The following is a 22,046-nucleotide window of genomic DNA, read 5'->3' on the forward strand; positions in this document are numbered from 1 at the left end:
CGTGCCTGTCTGCGTGTCTCGTGGATCGAGGCCACCGAAGAGGATCGAAGAACGAAGCGAAGGAAAAGTTCTTGCCACCTGCCCACATCCTGCGTCCGTTTGACTCGGGTGGGGAGCTCGAGGCCGAAAGCTACCTTTGTGTGCCCACCGAAATACTATGCTATATCTTCTGCTGCCGGCCACGGAAAGCCATTAAGTCCACCGTATCGGACACAAATCGAATGTCCGGCCGTGATTATAAGGTGTGTAATTATTTTCTGGAACGACAGAAGAGAGAAAAACTTGTTCTGTAGCATGCATATATGTATGTATATTTAGAAACGGCTTCGAGCCTAACTGTAGAACCACAGCGTGTGACAATTATCGATCGATCGATCCGTTAATAAGGGCCCGTCCATACATATGCAGGCTACACACGTGGCGCGCGGGTGCACGCTCGCGGGACCAGCATAATTAAATGGTCCCCATATGCATGAAATGGTTTCTAGTTGGGGAGAATGATTATTGTAGAACGGCGAGACTGTTGGAAATTCAATTTAAGGCAGGCTAGGAGGCTACATTACTTAATCGCATAAGAGCATCAATCAATAACATAAAGAAGGTTTAAGTGGTTTTTCATGTTAAAAAAAACTACGTTAAGGGATAACAAAAACAGAAATAAAATTCAAACAAGAAGTTAATATATACATATTTTAAAATAAACAAATTTGTCATCATCTTCATCTTGCGTGGACGCTGGTTCCGTTTTCAAAAGAGACCTCTTTATTTTTCTTGATTCATTGTATCTGTTTTCTCATTTCTGTTTCCCTCGTTCCCCACATTACCCCCCCACTTGCTCAATGCTATTTTCACTTTTCGACAAAAAAAACACAAAAAGAGAAAAAAGGGGGCACAAAAAAGTTGAAAGTATATGCAATAGTCAATTATGGTTAAGCTTATCAGGTTCTTTACCATTTCTCTTTAACGTACTTTTGATTAAATGTAGTGTAGATTTTATGCTGTTTGCTTGCGAGCTCTCTTATGTTGTTTTTTGTTTGTTTCGTTTTGTTTCCTCCTCTCCCCCCACTAAGCTTTAGTTTTTTGTCCTACCATTCTTGCTCTTTCTGTCTCCCTAATATTTTTCTTCGATTACCTTCTATAACAGCAAACTGATTTATGTTGACTGCACGAAATCACACGCGCGTCAATGAAAGAACCGAATGTTGACGTGTAAATAGGTTCAGAAAGGCGACAGAATTAAAAAAAAAAGATATACCGTCTTAGCTGTCGTTAAACACCGTTGGTCGTCGGTTTCCTCCGGCCGAAGTGTTCCTACTCTATTAACAACACTCTTCCTTCACGCTCCCAAATAGCTTAAAGCGTAAAGAACAAAGATTATAAATGAAAAATCTCGTTCGCAAACATCAATCAATCATCCAAAAGGGAAAACAGAAAAAAGCATATTGGTTTCCGCGGCAATTTCCAGCAAAACATATTCTAAGTAACAATATACGGGTCAGGTTTTTTAGTGTCTCTGCTCAAATCGATGTGTTCCTCCTATGCGTTCAGAGTGTTTGTTTTAGTGCGTTTTTGGCGGCATCGTGTTGCACCGGGACCGGTAATAGCGCCGTGCAATTGTTTGTTTTTCCCTTAATCTTGTTTTGCCTTAATCTCTCTCTTCTGCTTTGCATGCGTCGCTACGCTTCGCGTGTCGTTTTACAATTTCACAATGAAGAACAAAATATTAACCAAGAAAACGGTCTATTTTAACAGGCTGATGACTTTAAAAGTTCTCTGCTTACAATATTAATGGGGCATTTTTCACTTCGCTACCTGCTGTTTGTATTGGTTATGCCGTTCCCACATGATGTCGTCCCGCAATCGTCCGTTCCGATTTTTCTCTTCGTTTATCACACGACAATCTTTTTCCTTGGTTAGCTGCTTTGTCCCGTGTTCCAGGAACCCAGATTTGCCCGACTTCCGTTGACCACCCGAGCAACGTTTATTACCGCTCAAACACGCTCCCTCCTCTCCTGGATCTCCCCATGTTTGCGTGTGGTTTGTTGAAAGGATATCAACCGGCAATGCAACACTTTCATTCCTATACAAATATATTACCATGTTCTTTCTTTTAATATTATTGTTCCTGATGCGTATTAGATGTTGGGCGTGAATTCGTTTGCATGCGGCGAATTATTCCCCACTTCGCGTTCGCATTAGCTTATTACTCTTACGTTTAGCTGGCCAACAACATTCGCCATGTTTACGCTGAGCTGGCTTCGCACTTTACACATTTTTTTTTCTTTATGCTAGTAGTGTTTTGTTGTTTCATTAATCATTCAGTCCGTGTCGCGTTCGCGATCGTTTTTTTTTTTGTTAAACCTGTGGTTTGTGTACGCCCTTCGCTTATGGTTTCAGCCATTCTATCGTTTCTGTGTGTGTGTGAAATTCCACTTATTACTTTCTACCGAGTACCGTTTCTATTTTTGTGTCGCAGTAAAAGGCGATTGATGCGTTGTGGTTTTGTTACATATTTTTTTCAATTCTTTTCAAGCTGCATACACCCCTTGCTTCAGCAAAAGCTTCTGCTGCTTGCCTACCTGCTACTGTCCCGTTTGTCGAACTTTCCCTCCCCCCCCTCTAAATGTTGAAAGGATCGTGGGTTGGGTGTAAAAAACGCCTGTACACTCTTCGCCATTATAAAATGGTGCTTCATAAGGGTTCGCGTAAGCTAGTTGCATTTGGACAGAGGGTGAAGCATGCGCTTCACACTTTACTCGATGATGTATCCTAGGCGAGCGGAAGATTCGGAGCAGCCTGCATATTGTGTTTCGGGTTTTGCGCGGGTTTTGAGCTACCTCTTTTAGTCGTTTGCTACAACTTTCGCACGGGAACTGCTCGTTGTGCCGCTCAAGCAGGCACACACACAGACACACACACACAGAGCCAAGGAGAAGGGTAGGAGAAAGTAACGACGGTGAATAGATAGAGCTGGAACCGGAACCAGTTGGAAGTGCTTGTTGCTTCATTATGTTCATCAACAGTGCGCTACACAACGACGGGGAACGGCGTGGTGGTATTTTTGTTTGTCTTGAGAGGACGTCTTGAAAAGTACTTCGATAAACTGCGTTGCTCCTTGTGGCTGCGTGTTTGATTTGTTTGTTGTATGTTTTTTTTTATTGTGTTGGCCGGTCCAAGGACATCGTGTTCCGTTGCCAATGACAGGAATTGTCTCTATGTTAACCGTGGCCCAGTTTATTCCACAACCTTAAGGACTTTTCCGATGGCGATGGTTTTATCTGTCAAAACGAAGAACGAAACATGTGACACAACACGTCCAAAAATAAACCATGAAAATTTGTAGTAAAACTTACTCTCGTCTCGAAGCGTAAAGCGGCCCATCTGAGGGAAGAGTTTAAACTGCTCTAAGCATATCAATCCGGAGCATTCAATTCTCATAATGGCGACCTGATCCTGCTTCACGAAGCGTGGCCTTGTCTTCGATTTGTCTCCCGTTTTCTTATCAACTAAACAAATAAGAGCCTGCGAAGGGAACGGAAAAAGAAGAAGAAAATAGTGTTAGATACCTAAGTCAAATCGCAAAAAATCCGTGTCAACCGTACCTTAACAGTAATTTCTTCCGCAGCACAGTGTATATGCATTACCGCCGAGTATCCCGCACAAATGATTGACTTGTGTTCTAGGATCACGACCTGCGCATCGAATATCTTGCCCGTTTTGATCGGATTGGAAGCGTCGCACAGGACGAAACCGGGCGATACGTCCTCCTCCTCTATGCCCTGATGGATTATAAGAAAAGTAGAGAAAGTTGTATAGAAAGTAAATCCTACGAAGATGAAACATACCTTCACTTTGATTTTAACGTTTTCGCCTGGCCCCACGGATGTCACTTCCTCATCGTCGGACCACAGCTGATCAACGGCCACTTGAGTCTGGAAAGAAGGGAAAACCAATTATTTTAGTGCGGAAGTTTAAAGACATCAATTACCCTAAGAATCGTAGCTTTACATGACTTTAAAAGAAGTTACATTATCAATGCATACTTACTCTATTAGGCATCACTAGCAAACAGGTGCCCTTCTTTGCCACACCGGATTCCACTTTTCCCATTAGCACCGTGCCCATGTCCTTGTATTTGTCCACAATTGGCATTATGAACGGACCGTCGGTTTTACGGTTGAGTGACGGCAGCTCGTCGATGAACGGAATAAAGGCCGGACCCTGGTACCACGGGCAGGTTGATGCATCGATCGGTTCCCGTAGCCCCTGCCCAGTAATTCCGGACACCGGCATGAACGTAAGATCCTTCAGCGGGTTAAATCTATAGATGTATAGCAAAACGGTTGGCGTGTTAGTCAGCGTAAAGCAGAACGAGTGGGTTGTCTTTTGCCCCCTACCCTAGTTTCTTGAGGTATGGTAATATTTTGTCTTTGCATTCGTTGTAACGCGCCACGTCCCAGTTGACCGTTGGGTCGTCCATTTTGTTAACCAGCACGACGAGATGCTTGACGCCGGCGGTTTTGGCCAGCATCGCATGCTCCCGCGTCTGCCCGCCTCGATCGAAGCCGGTTTCGAACTCACCCTTTCGGGCGGAAATCACCAGCACCGCTAGATCGGCCTGCGCCGCACCGCCGATCATGTTCGGCACGAAACTCTTGTGTCCCGGCGCATCGAGGATGGTGAAATGCTTCTTCTCAGTCTCAAAATAGGCACGACCAACTTCCACCGTTTTTCCCTTGTCACGTTCTGTGCGTAAAGAGAAGATATGCGTTTACAACCAAACAAACGACTTACGGGGACTTCGATTCGATTCGCCAAAACTTACCCTCCTGATTTGTATCGAGCGCCCATGATAAGTACCAACTTTCTCGCGATTTTTCACGCGCCTCCCGTTCGTACTTCTCGAGCGTTCGTTTGTCTACCATTCCGGTGAGCGACATGATTTGTCCACCGATCGTTGATTTACCGGCATCTACACAAGTCGGGGACAGAGGGAAAGGAAATAGCATTAAACCGTCACCGGACGACCTTCACACGCCGTCGAACTTACCGACGTGTCCGATGAAAACAACGTTCACGTGTTCCTTTTTGCTTCGACTTTCCTCCAACTTCGGGGGCTTCTTTTTCGCCAGTTTCAGCGCGGCATCACCGTCGCCCTCGCCGTCGTCCAATTCCATTTCCTCATCTTCGGGCGTCAGGATTGAGTCCTCCTCTGCGTCCCAGCTGTCGAGTGGTTCGCTTTCTGTTGTTGAAAGAGAAGAGATGAAGAGAGCGTAACGTAAACAGTAGCACATCCGACCAGACAGACGATTCCACTGATATGATTTTGATAAAAGACGTCATAGCTACCACCCACTTTATCCTATTCTAGACTCAACATGGGGTGGAAGAGATAAATTTCCTTGTTATTTACGTAGATGATCATTGGAGGAAATTTATTCCATCGCCACAGGCGTCTAGCGAGTCCACCTGCGGCGAAAACTAACATTAATTTGCTTCAACCAGCTTTGCTGCATTGCGTTAGTCTCTGGGCGCCTCTGGGAACGTTTAATTTATTTTGCACGAACTGAACTAACCAAAAAAAAATATCGTGTTTTGGATCGAATCATGCTGGTCTCGGGCTAAAATGAGGTCACACAAGAAAAATGAGAAACACTAAGATACTTTTCCTAAGCAAAATACAAGGAGCAGCAGGAACGGGAACATATGGTATCGATTTCTAATCAATCACACTGCACCACCTTCCCCAATGCACCGATGCACTAAAATTCAATAAAACGTTTCCCACAGGATATTCGCGTGAACTAGATCCGCTGGAGTTGTTCTGGAGATGTATTTGTATGGCTGAAAAGATGCGTTCCGAGGGACGGAGCAGACACACACGGGGAGATGGTAGATAAGCCATGCACAAAGGAATCTCGCGCTACTACAGTGTGGCATACTGGCAGTTAAGTATGCCAAATACAACTTGTAAAGTTGCATTCAGTTAAAACCACACAAGGATTTTCATACGCCTGTCAAACTCCAACCAATCCTTCGATAATCCGGATGATGATCTCATCGTAGTAGCCGTCGTTGCCATCGTCGTCTACTGAGCACTATTGGACTTCTATTGCTTTGGGCACAATGATAACAAACGGACCCTCTTATCTACGATACTGATACCACCGTGTCGGTGGACGAACGAATTACAATGAAAAAGTTCTCTACCACTCTCTTCCCGTCCAACTCTCTTTTTTCACTCCTAGTGACTTCTATTGGTGTCAAAAGGAAAAAAGAACGTGCGTCTAGCAAGTGCACGAGCGGAGAATTTTATCGTTGTGTTTGGTGTGGCTATAGTCCTTCGAAGCATGCGGTACTTTTGTACAGTCCTGGCATGCTTAGCAGTGGTGCTGCATCTGTTCCACTAAATTATTCATACGCAAGGCAATTAAGCGAGCTGGTTACAAATCAATTGTACCGAAATTGGAGAGCTTAAACGAAACTTTCCTGCTTTCTACGAAAGTCACGCGGGGAGTTTTGTTCTGTTCAACAAGCATAAGATATGATTCATTCTTCCGCTCAGGGGCCACTTGGTAGAAACGGGAGTGAAGTCGTGCCACCGCCCACTTGAATTCAAACTACAAGTGGAGGCCGCCGTGTGCGTTTCGGGGCCAAGTAAACCCCGCGAGAGCACTCTGCCCATTCATAAAAAAGAAGGACAATTCAAAGAGGTCACGGAATGCTTCGGGCATGTAGAGTTTGTGCCGCAGAGTGCTGGGCCCACCGGTGATTATGATATACGGCCACGCAGCAGTACACACGGAGGAGGGTAAAATTGCGCTAGCGTAAACCGGTAACGCGCGAAACGATCCCACTGTGGACAGGCGGATGTGGCAGCGATGGAAGCGAGGAAGGACGGCGGGGGATTCCGCGATCCGGCGGATGAAACAGCATTTTGACACATCATGCACTCTCTGCTGTCACTTGCATGCTCTTTTGGGCGAGCAAGAGAGTGGGAAAGCAAGAGCACTGAAAAGGGAAGGATAATGAAAGAGAGAACTTAAAAGCCACATGTCCAAACGGACAAAGAGAGCGCGAGAGAATGGTGTAGTAAAACTCCTGGTTACCATACGCAAAGATGGAACACCGCGATCTAGAGCTCTTTAAAAGGGATTTTTCATCAATGAAGCTCCGCACCACACCACTTCCTGAGATGCAGGGACCCTTTTGCCTTTCCCTTCCTTTCACGACACTTTCAGCGAACACAATTTTACCATTGTTTTCTGGCGTTTTGATGACCACATCGTCGTCCCTCTCCATGGGCGTTGGGGCGGACGAGGACGGCGGTGTTGGCGTGGCAGCAGTGGACGTCGGAGTGGTTGCACCGCCGCCGCCACCACCGAGTCCGCCACCTCCGCCACTGCTGCTGCCGGCACTCGACGTGGCCGACGTGGGCACTACCGTGGGAGCGGCAGGGTTGGCCGTCGTTGGGGAACCGCCACCGCTCGTTGTTGCTGCTGCCGCCGTCGCTGGCACTGCCGTCGATGCCGGTGCGCTCGTGGACGATGTGCAGAAACTGGGAACAAACTCCACCGCGTTCACGTTCAGCGTACTGAACTTGGTGCTAACCTCGTTGCCATCGGTTTCCTGTGCCATTTTCCTCGCTTTCTTTTCGCTATGCTGCCTGTGCTCGACTTCTCTGCGAGTCAACGCTCACTTTCTACTTTTCTAAAAACGACTGGGGCTGGCGGAAAGTGATTGCGATCACGAAACGAGCTACGCACACCTTATTTTCTTCTTGCTGCTCGGTGGTGCTTAGATAAACCCTCCGCACCAACGACTTTTCTCTCCCGCACTGCCTGCAAGGGGCAAGGAAAGCACTACACGAGTTTCACGCAACACTTCACCGGAAGGTGGAGGGGCGGAGCATACGCACGAGAATTCACGGCGCAAACACGGCGGAACCGAGCAAAAAACGGGACCTCAGACCGGCGGAACGGAAACCGTGATAGCGGGACGGTGAGAGATAGATCTCAGCGGGCCGGAAAGACACGTTCGCACACTACACACCACACCAACCCACCGCCGACGTTTCGCGTGCTGGTGGTACGCACGATGGAATGCCGCCGTGGCCGGAGCGAAACGAAAAATAAGTGGAAAAACTAGAGAACGAAACCGTTGGAAAAGTGCACGAATTCCGTTCGCTGCTCACACGCCAGTGTTCGCTTTCCTGAGGTGCTGAAAAATCAGGAAGCAAATTCGCTGCTACCACACGCGCTCCGCTGTCACACTGGTCTTTTCCACATTCGCAAAAGATGGCCACGACTGAGTTTTTCGTTTCGTTCAAGGTGAGACCTGAGAGAGGTGAGCTCAAAGCTCCCGCCTGACAGCAATATTGGAGTGGACTTTGACAATCGGGATGAGCTTCTCATTGATAAAATTATCATGTTCCCACTGTTAATTTGGATAGGCTGCCCACAGAACGTTCCACGTTGCTTTCTACTGACTAACGAAACAGCTCAATAACAAAAATAATAACAACTGGCATGCGAAAACCTGAGGCAAAACTCAGAGCAATCCTCAAAGTCCATTTCACTATGGCTGTCACGATGATGTATTAGGCTAACCTCTCTGAGAACTTCATCTGTTGAACCACCTTGACTCTCTCGTATTTTAGCTGTCAACAAAAAACTCGAATACAATTCGTTTACACTGCTCGGTTCACGGTTCGGAGATGTTGTACGCACTGCTGAATCGCAACGGATGTCTGGGTAATTAAACGCTGTTAATTTCAAAATAGCCGTTATATGAAAAGTCCTGTTCCAAACGACTTCAACAAAGACATTTACATAATAAATTAAAATTTAATATGTTCTCTTTTCGCCGCAAACATTGAATAATACTTTAATCTCTTTTGAACTTTGATATATACTTACACTGTTGATATGAACCCTTTTTTTCTTTATTCAACTTTAGCGCCATTGTATTAAAACGCCCAGTATCCAATTCAAGTTTTATTTGTATTTTGCATTGTTCGACACATGTGAAATAATCGTGCTGCTGATAAAACCAATATCGAAGCTAATCGCACATTACAAATCACAAACCCATTTCTTATCTGCTTTTCAAGCATGTATAAGTCCTGTCAATATAGTTCCCGTAATACCGGCCTTACATGAATTTTTAAACAACAGTTTTCCCAAAAAGTTTAATGTAAATGTGATGTAAGTAAAATAATTTCGAATCTTCTCCCAAAGACTGTTCAACATAATACATGTTTTATCCAATAGGAAAAATATTGGCTTGGTTTGTTCAGATAATAGCTATTCCAAAACATACGAATAAACGTACAAAATTCCAACATTTTGGCGACAGAGTAGATCAAGTTCAAGAGAGAGGGCGTATTATAAATTGTTCATAGACACGATCGCTACGCTTCTTACACTCTACGTGGTGAATCGTTCATTATTGGTTCATGTTCTATGCTAAGACACAACATTCCTGGAGAAGCAGGTAAAATTAGTTCCCTTCGATCTGGTAAATAGTGTTGACTGTTTGTTTTTAGCAAAAATTCTTCTAAAAATTTGCCACAAGTAACCTTAAATTTCTATTTATACGAACGTGTGAGTTTCTATGGATCATAATTTGTAGCAAAAATGTTTGATACTGAATGAGAGTTTCAAAAACATGCTGCTATCCACCTGGTACGGTTATGAGATATCTTTAAATGCTAAGCAAATTAATTTGCTCGTACCGAAGATCCGTATCTTGAGTAAGATTCAACTTCAATTAACAAAGTAATGTGACGTTTGACAAACTGCATTCTAGGGATGAAAATTGTGAAATGGATCAACATTATGTCATGGTTTAGCGGCTATCGGAGTGGAATTGCATAAAATTTATAGATTACAATCTTTTTAGCTGTAGGTATAAAGTGATTTATGCAAATGCCCCGACAGAAGCATCCTTCAATAACAGTAGCATCGCGAGCTAGTAGTTGGTGTGTTATTATCTTGATCTTCTTCAATAGATGGAACCAGTTTTATTAGAAAATGTGTTCCTCCCGCTCTTCTCTCATCTGCTTTTGCGATTCTGTCTCGAAAACAAGTTTTACTGGGGTTCCGTGATAGATCTCTTGACCTTTAAAAGCTCACAAATGAGACTCTTATCGTCTTCATGTGATTTTTTCTGAAATTCTTGCTCTCTCCTTAGAATTGGATCTTAAGGACTAGAAATTTGTGTGACGTGTGAGTGTTAATTTTTCGCATGCAATAAATGACAGCGGTTTGAAGCGATAAGCGCCACACTGGTTAGTCAGTTAAAAGCGAATGATCAACCGGAAGCCCCCAGCTGATACGAGGAACGCAACGAGGGACGTGAATAGAGACACCGTGTTCAAAGCGGCGTCACTCGCTGCCTGACCATTGGTTTTCAACTGTGATGCGACGGCAGGCGTTACAGTCTCCGGTTGAGCAGGTGGGGCCGCTCCGGGTTCTGGGTTCGGAGCCAGGGAGAGTGGCGGATGGTTCGGGTCCGGAGTAAATGTTCCATTCGCTTCATACTTTCCGGGCGAGAACCACTGCGTCAGTGGATCGTACTGGCCAGATTGGAAGATGTTCGTATCGGGGATGTAGCGTCCTGGGGTGAAGATACCCGTGGCCGGATCGTATTCACCTGGTGGAACGTACTGTCCGGTAGCTGGATAGTACTGGCCCGGAGGTGGGATGTATTGCTTCGCATTCGGATCGACCGTGGTCGTTTCGAGGGGAGTTTGTGGAAATTCTGCCAGAGGAGTTTTGACTTCCGTCTCGTTCGTCGCTGCCTGTTGTTCGGTGGTGGCGTTTTGATTCAAAATCACCGGAGCATCCGGGACTCCTGGTGGCGATGCCGATTGGCCATTCGAGCCAGGATCGGTAGCACCTGGCATTGGTGCGAGTGGTACGGATGCCTGTCCATCGGGTCCAGGGACTACTGGAGGTGCTCCCGCTACTGGGGCGACCGGAGCTGGAGCTGGAGCTGGAGCTGATGCTACTCCTGGAGCGGCCGGTGCAGCTGCTGGAGCTGCAGCAGGGGCTGCCGCTGGCGCTGCTGCAGCGGCTCCTTCGACAGGAGCTGCAGCCACGGGATTATTGTTAATGATGGTCACTCGTTCACGGTACTGGCTGCGATCGTCCGGTCGAAGAGCATTATAAATAGCCGATCCTGCGGCTCCCGCCAACAAACCCGTTCCGATACCAGCCGCAATACCACCGACACCGATTCCGGATGATTGTGGCTTATAGGCGCCCGCGGGGATAGCAGCGATCGGGAAAGACGGGGCCGGAGCATAGTTCACTGGAGGGGCAACACCGCCACCCTGGAAAGAGCCATGCGAAGCGGCAAATCCACCTGCCGGAGGATGATAGCCTCCACCCATCGGTTGTCCGAATCCTCCCCCATGTCCGTAGCCTCCCGGTTGCGCAAATCCACCAGGTTGTCCAAAACCACCCGGTTGTGCGAAACCACCCGGTTGTGCGAAACCACCCGGTTGTCCGTATGCTCCCGGTTGACCAAAACCAGGCTGCCCAGGTCTGAAACCAGACTGGCTTCCTGCAGTGTAGACCGGGGGTGGTTCGAAACGCGAGTTCACATTCGGATTATTTGCGGCGGAATAAGGTGGTGGTGGTCCGTGCGAGTATGGTGGCGGAGCACCCGGGGCCGAGTGAGTTTGGTGCGTGTTGTGGGTCGCTTGTACCGGATACGGTGGTTTCGCCGCACTGGACTGTACGGGGTACGGGGGTGGTTTCGCAGCACTTGACTGTACGGGGTACGGGGGTGCTTTCGGAGCACTTGACTGAACGGGAACACTCTGTTGGACCGGGTACGGTGGTTTATTACCCGCCGATTGAACGGCGCCAGCTGGTTTCGCCTGGCTATTCACATTCCATCCTATATTGGCTTGGTTCGACGTACCGGGGCTGGCGACGGGAGCGGATGGTTTGGGTTTTTGCTGGTACGAGCTGCCGTAGCTGAGCGAACCCGGGTTGCTGTAGCTAGATGAGGACGACGAGGACGAGCTCGGCTTTGAAACACGGCCCGACGAAGATGAGGAGGAGGACGATTTACTGCGATTCTTACTGAGTTTCAGCGCATCGGTCGTCGGCAGCAAGGTCGAAACGGACAGCATCAAGCAGAGAGCCAACACTTTGAGCCGCCTATTTTCGTAACTTTGCATCGCCAACGAGCGTTTTCGCACTTTCTCTTTCACCCGTACGTTTTGCATCTTTACCAAAGACCAAGACCAGTTGGCCTTCGTGAGAAAAGTGCAAGAAACCACCAGCTATATCAGTGATGTTTATCTCTTCGACCAGCTAATTCCACTTTATAAAATCGAAAAAGTTTTCCCCTACACTTTCTCAGCTGGCACCCCTTATGTGCGGGCTGCTTTAATTTGCTTTATTTGTCCTAATTGGTTCTCCACTACTTCACTGGACGATTTTTGCCGTCCAAACTAACGCGTCCACTTCGAACGAATACTGCGTATGCGAATGATTCAGCTCGGTCGCGAAAACGTTCGCCTGCCTTCGCGAACAAAATATGTAATCAAGCAATCGATGCGCGACCAAAGCTGGTGAAATGTGCAGGTGCGTTCATTTTAAATTATTATTTATGTAAGTAACATAGCCCAAACAAGGCCGAAAATCACCACTTTCGATTCTACTTTAAAACTGTAAAATTTATAGATAAATTCATATTGATTAGAGTGTAGGCTTTACATTTTCATTGTTTGAGAATCGAAATAAAATCAATTTTTCCAAATATTTACCAACTGTCAGAGCTGCAATCCAAACGTCAAGGAAGCGATGCACATCCTATCCTGGCTTTGTAGCCTTGGTCGAACATTAGTAGCATGTCGAGGGTGTTTGTTTGTGTGTCGGAATGTATGTTTTCATTCGGAATGGGAGGCGCGGAAATTCAAGGGCAGAATTCTCGGAAGACAGAGTTGATGGTTACGATACGTGCTTCGCGGAACTTGTACCAAACATGGAAGTCGAAGGATTTCTGTGTCGAGGACCGTAATATTGGTCAATGTACCGGTAGTGCGTTGGAAGCTTACGAGAGTATCTACCACAGCTTGGGCGATCCACGATCGAGTTGTGATCGATGATCGTGCATAACCATGACGTCATAGTTGTGTAGTATGGTAAGTAGAAAAAAGCTATGATTCAGATTACTATTCAACTGGTTGATGCAATTCACCGATAGGATTTAGTCAAATGTCGTAGGACATAAGTGTAGTTATATATTCGTTATTGTAACTTTCATAACAGTAAGTCATTTTGATGAATAGTTTGTTTCGTAAACTCCAGGAAATGTACCATATTTTGTGTACAACCTGTATGTTCCTTGAATAATACTTTATTTCCATATGCACCTTGTTACATTTGAAACTCTTGCAACTACGTGTTCAGGGTTTCAAAGCGTCAGGGCTCTTTTGCGCTCCACGAACTGCTGGTTGCGCTCGGAACAAATCAATACATACGGCGTGAAATGTACAGATCCCAATGCCATCCAACTAGCATTGAACTCACCACGCCACACTATCGCTTTTTTGACGAATGTGGTTTGACCGTCAGTGAGTTGAGCAGCTTAGAACAATTCTATTTCACAACACTTTGCAACGGGCGCTTCGCGTTTCATTTCGTCAGTGACGTCACTGATGAAATCGAAATCGATCGTGCCGCCAAGCGGTTGACTGAACCCTCGCCGTAATTTCCCGTTGGTAGTAGGTTATCCTAAATCCTAGACCCGCTTTTAAGGGCTGCCCTATCGCGAATCGGAAATTATTCTAGTTCACGCAACCTTTTCCAACGTCTATCAGAAGGGGTAGTAAAATTGTATTTTCTGGGAAAGCTCCAGAAGTCTTGATATACTTAGCTCTGGCTTCTTAATCCGTTTCTCGCGTGTTGTTGGAGGCGTTTTCCTTAACACGTGCGGTGGAAGGTACAAGAAAAAGGGGGTTTGGCGCTATTGCTTTCCGCCACAGTCGTTCGCGACGTCTCGTGGCGTATATAAGCACGTGTTACATACACAGGCATATCTTGCATTCTTTGTTACGCGTTTGCGAACCTGCGAATGGTTTCCATAACGTGTTTATCTCCACAACAAATCAACTGATTTGCTATCAATTATTATCGATCCTGGAGAAAAAAAGTAATTAGTTGCCTACCTTAGAAAATGCCTTGCCGAAAAGATCCTATCGAGAGCCGTTGGCAGACCGGGTGTTTGCAATCGTTGGTGGAAATGAGTATTTTACGTGATACCATTACATGACTGTTGCAAATATCGGACTAAAAAATGTAGAACTAACAGTATGAATCCTTTATGAAGCTTTCACGACTGTTTGTTGGACTGGTGCATTAAACCGAGACGCTTGTTTGATCACATGACGGCCGGTGTTGTATGAGCTCATTATCATAGCCATGTGAATCAACATTTCCATTGAACGGATGGGCCCCGCCGACGGACAACGGAATCGCTTTATTGGCCGGAGGGAGGTGGTGGATTGTGCAACAAACAAATGGCCGGCGGATAACGTCATCTAGGGCCTACCTCACAATCCATCGGGAAATTGGTCTTTCGCTAAATTGATTTATCCTCAACTGGTCAGTACATGTCAGTTTGCGCTGGGAAACGGGGGGAAAAATGCGCACAACATTATGAACTGAAAATATGTCCGGATACAGGCACAGAGGAGGTAACAACGAAAAAACAATTAATGAATTCCTCATGCCGATCTTGTGGGGAAAACATTCCCCATGTATGTTCGATACCTTGTGAAATGCAAGAAACAATTTCAACTCAGTTACATGTGAGATAGCTGGTAAAATGTTATGTTTTGTACAAAATGAGGATACATTTGAACTTTGGTAATCATATTTATTAAATCAAATAGTTATACAATCGTTTTCGCTTTTGTGTGGTTGTGGTGCGTAACTTTTGTGCACTTTCACGTAACATTTACAATAACATTTACATCAACAAAAATACTTAAACGGAACAAGAACGCTCCTGGTGAACTACAAAAAGTAGTGGCACACAACATATGTCTTCCCGAGCTTTCCGAGACGACGGTAAATCCCGAGGTGGTAGTATTTTAAAATTTCAGTTTGATAAAAACAATCTAGCAGATCGCGATACACGCTACTCGATCTCTGCTGGTCGATCATGGCCAGCCAGTCGAATAGAAACCATTCGTTCGGGTGTTTTGATATTTTTTTTTTGTAGTGTTCCCGATTACCCCTGTGACATGTATTTACACAGCCGTCTAGCAGACGATTCTCCTCTAAAACCGGAGATACCTTACGATGAGCGGTAGCAGGGCTGCCAGCGAAATGGCGCTCGAGATACGGGCGGATTCGATGGCCTTTCCGCTTGCCGGTTCCACGGCAGCGTTGCCCATCGAGGCGGAAAGGTTCGGCTGCACGTTGAGAGCCGAGTGACGTACCTCAACATCCGAGCTGTCCGAGGGTGGTGCTATCGAAGAAGAGGAGGACGCATCCGGCATCGGGGCTAAGGGTGCCATACCGAGCGGGTTCTCCGAAGACGAGGTAGCGCCCAGAGTGGAGGAAGTTCCTTCGGCGGGAGGTGGGGTCGTTGCCAGTGGGGTGTCCGTCGAAGCTACAGGCGTATCGCTGCTAGTGCTGGTGGCAGGTTCCGAAGGAATCGGAGCAAGTGGTGCCTCACCGTTGGGATTGGGCACCGCCGCCGGAAGAGGGGCAAGTGGGGCTTCTCCGTTCGGGTTTGCTGGTGGTGCAGGGGCAGGAGTTTCTGCAGCCGCTGGAGCCGCTCCGGCAACGGTGGTTGTTGTAGCCGGCGTCGTCGCAGCGGGTTCCTCCTTGGAGTCCTTCGGCTTGAGGGCATCGTAGATGGCAGCACCACCGATTCCGGCCGCTAAACCTGCCGCACCCGCTCCCAGCACCGTACCGATACCGCTTCCACCGCTCGAGGGCTGCTCGTAGTGATGGACGACGGTTTGACCCGGCTGACCCTGGTAGTGTCCACCCGGAACGGATTGCGGTACGTACGATGGCTGATGAGGATAACCAGGCTGTTGTTGGGGAATGTATCCTCCGGGCTGTGGTTGGTATCCGGGGGCCGGGAAACCACCTCCAGGGTGCTGCACAGGGGCACCCGGGAAGCCTTGGGCCGGTTGCGCCGGATAGGAAGGATACGCACCGGGAGGCGAGTGAGCCAAACCACCACCGAAGCCTCCTCCCGTTGCATTGTGGCCATGCGAGCGGTACACATTGCCAGCGACGATTCCTGTTCCGGCGGCTCCCGCTACCGCTGCTCCGCCGTAGTTACCACCAGCGGGGGCCGCATGTGGAGCCCATCCGTACGACGGTTGGCCTCCTCCGGTGTACTGAGGGGCTGGCGGAGCCGGAGGCGGATGCCCAGCAGAGGCCGAGGAGTAAACGGGTGCCGGTGGTTTGGCCGGGGCCGGTGCCGAGTGGCTCGGCGAATAGCTCAGCTTAGCAATGTCCGCATTCGCGTAACCTCGGTGTGACGTTGGCTTCGTAACACGTGATAGCGCCACCTTCCGCCCCTCGGCCACGTTCGGTAGGCAGAGCAGTACACAGAAGCAAACAGCAAGCAGTTGCTTGTTTTTGGGCGAAAGCGTTTTCCCCCACCCACCGCGCACACCGCGTCCACCTTCGGGCAACATTTTGCGTTGTGCTGTTAATTCCACCCTGCTTGATCGAACCCGATCGTCGAACAGCTGTGTCCGGACGGTGGTGGCTTTACAACCTCCTTTACACTACTCACTGAACACACTATCGCGAGGTAGCACGAGGAATGTAGGCTACAACGTCCGCCAGGGAACTAATAATAGGCTCGCGGTTCGACGATCCTCCAACTCGAGACTTCCCCGATCGAGGGCGAGCTTGCGGTAAAGCACACGCTTCTTCGATATTTACGAGAGGCTCAACACTTATCGATCGTCGGTGAAATTTACATACAATCCCGTGATCGCCAAGCCTGGGAGAAAAATAAACAACAAAAACCCCCGGCCACTTGCGATGTTGTTGGCCTACACTGGGGAGGCTTTTGTGCACCGCGCAATTTTCTAACGTGTTAATGTACTCTTCTTCCCAGATACACACACTCACACACGCGCGCGAACTCGCTATCTCGAGGCTGAAGAGAACTCTTTGGGTCACACGACCTCAACGGCCAGCGGGGATGCTGTGGTGCACAAACTTGTCCGGTTCTCGGCGGTCCGCTGTTTATCCGGTGAACGATCCTCCGCTACTGACGACGGTACCGTATCGGACTGAAGGGTAAACTGTGTTATCTATTCTGGTTGTGAGTAGACGAATGGGAAAAAGGGGGGGAAATAAGAGACTCATGAAAATAACACCCCCGTAATGTACAAACAGAAGAAGCTATATACAGTGGCGGCCATGATTCACATGTACCACGAGTGTCGACGGTTCGTTTTTCTACCGACTGTTCGTCAGCGATCTTCCTCAAAAGTGCAGGCGATAATGAGAACCTTTGGCGATGAGAAAAAAGTACACAAATGTACGCGAATGTGACGTGGGTACAAAATTTGCATCTGGCACGAGTTGTGGAACTGATAGGCGACGAGTGTGATCATGTGTTTGAAAAGTAAGAAGATGCCATTCGATGTTGAAGTTTTGAAATGGTTTTGGCAAAGGTTATCGCGAATCTCCGGGGTAATTTTGAAAAAGAAAAAAAAAAAAAGGTAACATCGGCACAAGGATAAAGATAACCACTGCCTGGATTTGTGATGTTTTCGAATGGATTAATGGTGACCTATCTCTCTCCTGGTTTAGTTGTTATCTTATTTACCGCTCCAAATCCGCTGGTCCACTTGAACACCAACTGTGCTAACTGGCGCGCTGCTTTCAGCACCTTCAACGGCTAAACGATAACTGACCAGACCCGGCCAAGCTCGGTATCGAGCAAGAGCCACACTCTGTGTTGGGTTTTGATATCCGTGGCGCACCACCACCAACGGTTACCGACGACGATGGCGGCTACCGGGGGACGGTAATTGTACGAACACATTCCCACTTCGAAACCCGCGGGAAATTATAAGGCATTCCGTCGGTCTTACGCCATTACGCTGTAAGGAAGCGAAAGGGAAAGGGAAGGAACGCCTGACAACATCCTTTTTTTTCGTTATTTCCTCGTAACGTTTTCAGGTTTTCTTTCGCATACACAAACGGGTCCCGCCGTGTGGTCCTTTAAGTAGCTTTCTTTGCACTCTTTTTAGCTGTGGTTTTTATTCGGTGGTATTTTTGGCAACCCTCGGAGGGAGTAAGCGAGACGGAGACGTATCCAGGTGGTGTTTTGGACCCTTGGCTTTGCCGGACAAAAAGAGGTCCTTCGGAGCGAATGGGAAAGTGTGGTGTCAGAAATGAACAAAGACGAATAATAACGGCTCGAAGAATATGTATGTGTAACGTAAGGTAAATTATTTTTGCAAGCTTATCATAAAGACTGAGTTTTGCTGCAATTGTATATGCAACAGCTTACAGTGTTGATTTAGCCACTCGTATTGTACGTTTCACGTACGTGCTTGCATGATTTATTATGACGCTAATTTATTAGTCAGTAATGTACAAGCTATTTGACGAACTTAAGAAATGATGGTCACCTTGATATTCCGATAAACTAACTTTCATGACGTATGACAAATACGTCGCTGTTTCTCGTACTCATCCATCAATCTGCTACTGATTCATCCCATTATTTCCACACCTATTCCATCATCGACGCCATCCACCCATGGAACGGTTCCTTCCACACACCTTGTTAACGTAATTTATCCATTATCATTTTCCAGCGCGATGCTTTCGAAATTGTCATTTAACGCTGGAAAATTATCCGTATTGTAAGCCTGCCGTTGTTCTAAAGCTACCTTCAAAACCAATCACGTCTGGCCTTGGTCCCAGGAGGGAAAAGGGGGTCTCGCGAGTAGTTGTTCGGAATTGATCTTGCACCATTAACAATCCCATCTCTGCGCAATAGTTGTTCCTTCCTGAAGTAGCTTGTCGGTATCGATGAGCCTTGTAACCGCGTAGAGAGGGAGTCGTGGAAATTGATGAGGGCAAACTGTATCAAACGGAGTTAACAATCGGTAGCAGAGTCCGGGGGAGTGAGATTATTTAATTTGATGTGCACAGGGGGTAATAACTATCAGCTAGAAGGGATTATTAATAGCACCAGTGACGTTCTTGAAAGTGTAAGACGGCTGTAATGTTTGCGTCCTAAATCGATCCCCTTACAAGAGTTTTTTTTTAATTTGTCGGATGCAACTATCCAGCGTCAAAGTGTTTTCTGTGGTCTACGTTATTTTAATTCCAATTTAAAGAAATATTCGGTTGCACTTTCACTCGTTTTTCAAACATTTTCTTTCGTTAATTGTTGATTCTAACATTCCTGTTTCGTAAAGCCCTATTGTGTTCAACACCACCCCCTTTTTTAATTTCATTTCCATTTCTTTTCACCCCTTCCGGCTGAGAAATGCAACCGTATTGCCTACATTTAGGAGCACTTGATCATGTGCCTACTTGATGAATCAAAGGAGACAACCAGCAGCTCTCTGGCTCGTACGAATCGAAATAACACATTTTTTAAGTTGGTTTTGTCTAATTTATTGAACTGTATACATCGTTGCAGATCGGAGGATGTACATTTTATTGAGCACTACACACTTGACTATTTAGCCTTTGAAGATTGAACCTGTTTTTGAAACAAGCCAGCGTAGTGGATCGATCTCCGGCACGTTCGGTGGTTTACCGAGCAGCTCTCCTCCGGTGGTGGTGACGTTTGTGTCCGCCACTTTCGGACTTTCGGAAGTAGGTGATCCCGGGGGAGTCGCAATTCGCAGCGACATCACCTCACCGCCAATCACCACAAACAAAAACACAAACAACCATATTCCAACGCGTCGACTTTTCATCTTCCACGGTGGCGGCGGTGCAACTGATCGATAATTACTGCCACAGCGCAAAATCGGAGTACGTCCCGCTGGGTGCTTGAGAGCAGCAAGGATTTATTGTTTGTTTTCCTTCCGCACGCTGATAAGGTGATGACGATGGCGGTGAAGCACAAGAGTAATGGCCGCCTTCTGTTGAAGATTGCGTGGTGGAGGAGGAAAATCCGAGAGTTGTCTAGACGCAATCAATGAGTTGTGACACAAGCCTTATCCCAAACATTGATATAAGTACGGTAGACATGATCCCTGAAACACTCACATGCGGTCGAATACCGTTTCCGTTCAGATTACGGTGGTGGAACACTATTTTGAATTCTTTCAGTTTCTTATCACCCCCGACACCTGTCCGCATGACAGATTCATCGTTTTCGGAAGATTCCGCCAGGAAAGGGAACGGAATTCCGTTCGGTTCCTCATCCACGGCACGATACTGTTGACCGAGTTCGTACGGAGGCAACGGGTAAAACTCGGCGTTCGGATCATCCAGCATCGTCAGGTCCAACGGATCCAGATAGTCCTGCAATTCATCGGCCAGTTCCGAGCGGCCACGGGTCTGGCGCTTTGGTCGACTGCTTTCGGAGAGTGTTATTCCATCGGGATGGTCGGGTTTTCTTCGGCCAGCTCCACGGTTCCTGGAACGGGCGGCCCCGAGTCGCCGGTAGTGATAGTTGGAGTAGGCGTTCGGTACCGAGTCGGAGGTGAAAAAGTCTTCCTCCTCCGGTGACAGACCGTAGCGTGTCCGATGGTGAGCTTTGGTCGGCCCAAAGGCAGAGCGCCAGTCTTTCCGCAGGGCGGCACCGAATCGGGCTTTCCAGGTGCGCTGCTGCCACTTCTGCACACGGTTACGAACCTTCGTCTCCACTAGGCCTCCGTTTTCGGACAGCTGATGCGACAGCAGCACAAACAGCGTCCACCAGAACAGCTGGACAAGCTTCATGGTGGCAGCAAAACTAACAGTTCTATCACGTACCAGACTCCACCACTTGATGCTATATCGACGGATGCTGGCACGAGACTGTACGAGGCAAGCGCCACGCACACCGCAACCGAATGGATAAGGATAATCAATAAAAGCTGAGACAGTCCGGCGCCATCCGTTGTACGGCGAGACAATTGCATGCGCAAAAGATGTGCAGTCTTGTCTGTTCTCGCTGGATGCCAGACAAGCGTTGTGTATGTGGTCGTTTTGCTAAGATAAACTAAAATTTCATTGGGAAATTTCAACGAAATACCCTCAGCAACACAATTAATTGATTTCATCTTGTGTTGATGCTGTGTAGCCGATATTTCCTTACACAACTGTTATTTATTTATGTGGTAATGTGTTGCAACATTCATCACAAAAATGTGAATGATTGAACTCCCACTTTGAGAGAATGAGCACATTAGTAAAGAACAGTGATGTCAAATGCACTTCAACGATGTCACTGGTGCAAGCTCATGAACCAATTATCGCTAGATTCCATGAAAGCCTTACATGTTGGTGCAAACAGGTTTCCCGAGCATACTATTATTAAACCTGTAACGACATGTAGATGTAGATTTCGCTCACCTTACCTGACACGATCGTGGACCAGATCATCGAGCATCGAGCACAGCTGCCCTTTCGTTCTCAAAGTAGGTTTATCGAAACGGACCGGTAGACCGCAGAACCACTATAAACCGTCCCGTTTGGGTGCAATCGTCCTTAACCCAGTGTTTGCGTGTGTTGGGTGGAAAACCATAACCTACGATCCTAGTTGTGCGTCGCCAAGCACGATCACTTTTACGCACACTTTCCGGATTCCGATTCCGGACTGTCGTGTCTGGTCAACGGCCTGATTCTATCCACCCATGTCGCATGGGGCAGCTTGACCCTCAAGAAGGCAAATACCATACGTGTAGCTGGAAAAGCCCGCTTTACCAGCACGAACACGGTTGCGTCATGGCGAAGGTCGACTGGGAGACCCTCAAACCCTGCTACACCACAAAACGGACAAGCCCCGGCTCTCTAGGCGTGGAAATCAAAACAATCATCACCTCTCGCGGGGGCCTCTCGTATCTCGTATAT

General features: G+C 47.3%; 2 protein-coding genes across 2 annotated transcripts; both read right to left on the minus strand.

The window, feature by feature from the left end:
• Nucleotides 1–832: 832 nt before the first annotated feature.
• LOC131266370 (eukaryotic peptide chain release factor GTP-binding subunit ERF3A) lies at nt 833–8,275 on the minus strand. The gene is made up of 9 exons (XM_058268863.1): nt 7,257–8,275; nt 5,051–5,242; nt 4,826–4,972; nt 4,398–4,746; nt 4,048–4,321; nt 3,846–3,932; nt 3,603–3,779; nt 3,354–3,522; nt 833–3,278 (listed from the first exon to the last, which is right to left on the minus strand). Exons 1-9 carry the CDS (start codon nt 7,636–7,638, stop codon nt 3,235–3,237), a joined length of 1,821 nt encoding a protein of 606 aa, XP_058124846.1. The 5' UTR covers nt 7,639–8,275; the 3' UTR covers nt 833–3,234.
• A 708-nt stretch (nt 8,276–8,983) lies between these two features.
• On the minus strand, nt 8,984–12,412 carry LOC131266368 (spidroin-2-like). The gene has a single exon (XM_058268862.1). The coding sequence runs from the start codon at nt 12,242–12,244 to the stop codon at nt 10,301–10,303; it is 1,944 nt and encodes a 647-aa protein (XP_058124845.1). The 5' UTR covers nt 12,245–12,412; the 3' UTR covers nt 8,984–10,300.
• Nucleotides 12,413–22,046: the final 9,634 nt, after the last annotated feature.

This window comes from Anopheles coustani, chromosome 2 (assembly GCF_943734705.1).
Source record: "Anopheles coustani chromosome 2, idAnoCousDA_361_x.2, whole genome shotgun sequence".
NCBI lineage: Eukaryota > Metazoa > Arthropoda > Insecta > Diptera > Culicidae > Anopheles > Anopheles coustani.

Excerpts from the sequence above, each read along its gene's own strand:
- LOC131266370 (XM_058268863.1), bottom strand. The coding sequence starts at position 7,638 with ATGGCACAGGAAACCGATGGCAACGAGGTTAGCACCAAGTTCAGTACG. Across the intron at positions 3,933-4,047 it reads TGCTAGTGATGCCTAATAGA|ACTCAAGTGGCCGTTGATCA; the intron begins GTAAGTATGCAT and ends CCTTCTTTCCAG. Across the intron at positions 3,279-3,353 it reads CTTTACGCTTCGAGACGAGA|ATAAAACCATCGCCATCGGA; the intron begins GTAAGTTTTACT and ends TCGTTTTGACAG.
- LOC131266368 (XM_058268862.1), bottom strand. The coding sequence starts at position 12,244 with ATGCAAAACGTACGGGTGAAAGAGAAAGTGCGAAAACGCTCGTTGGCG.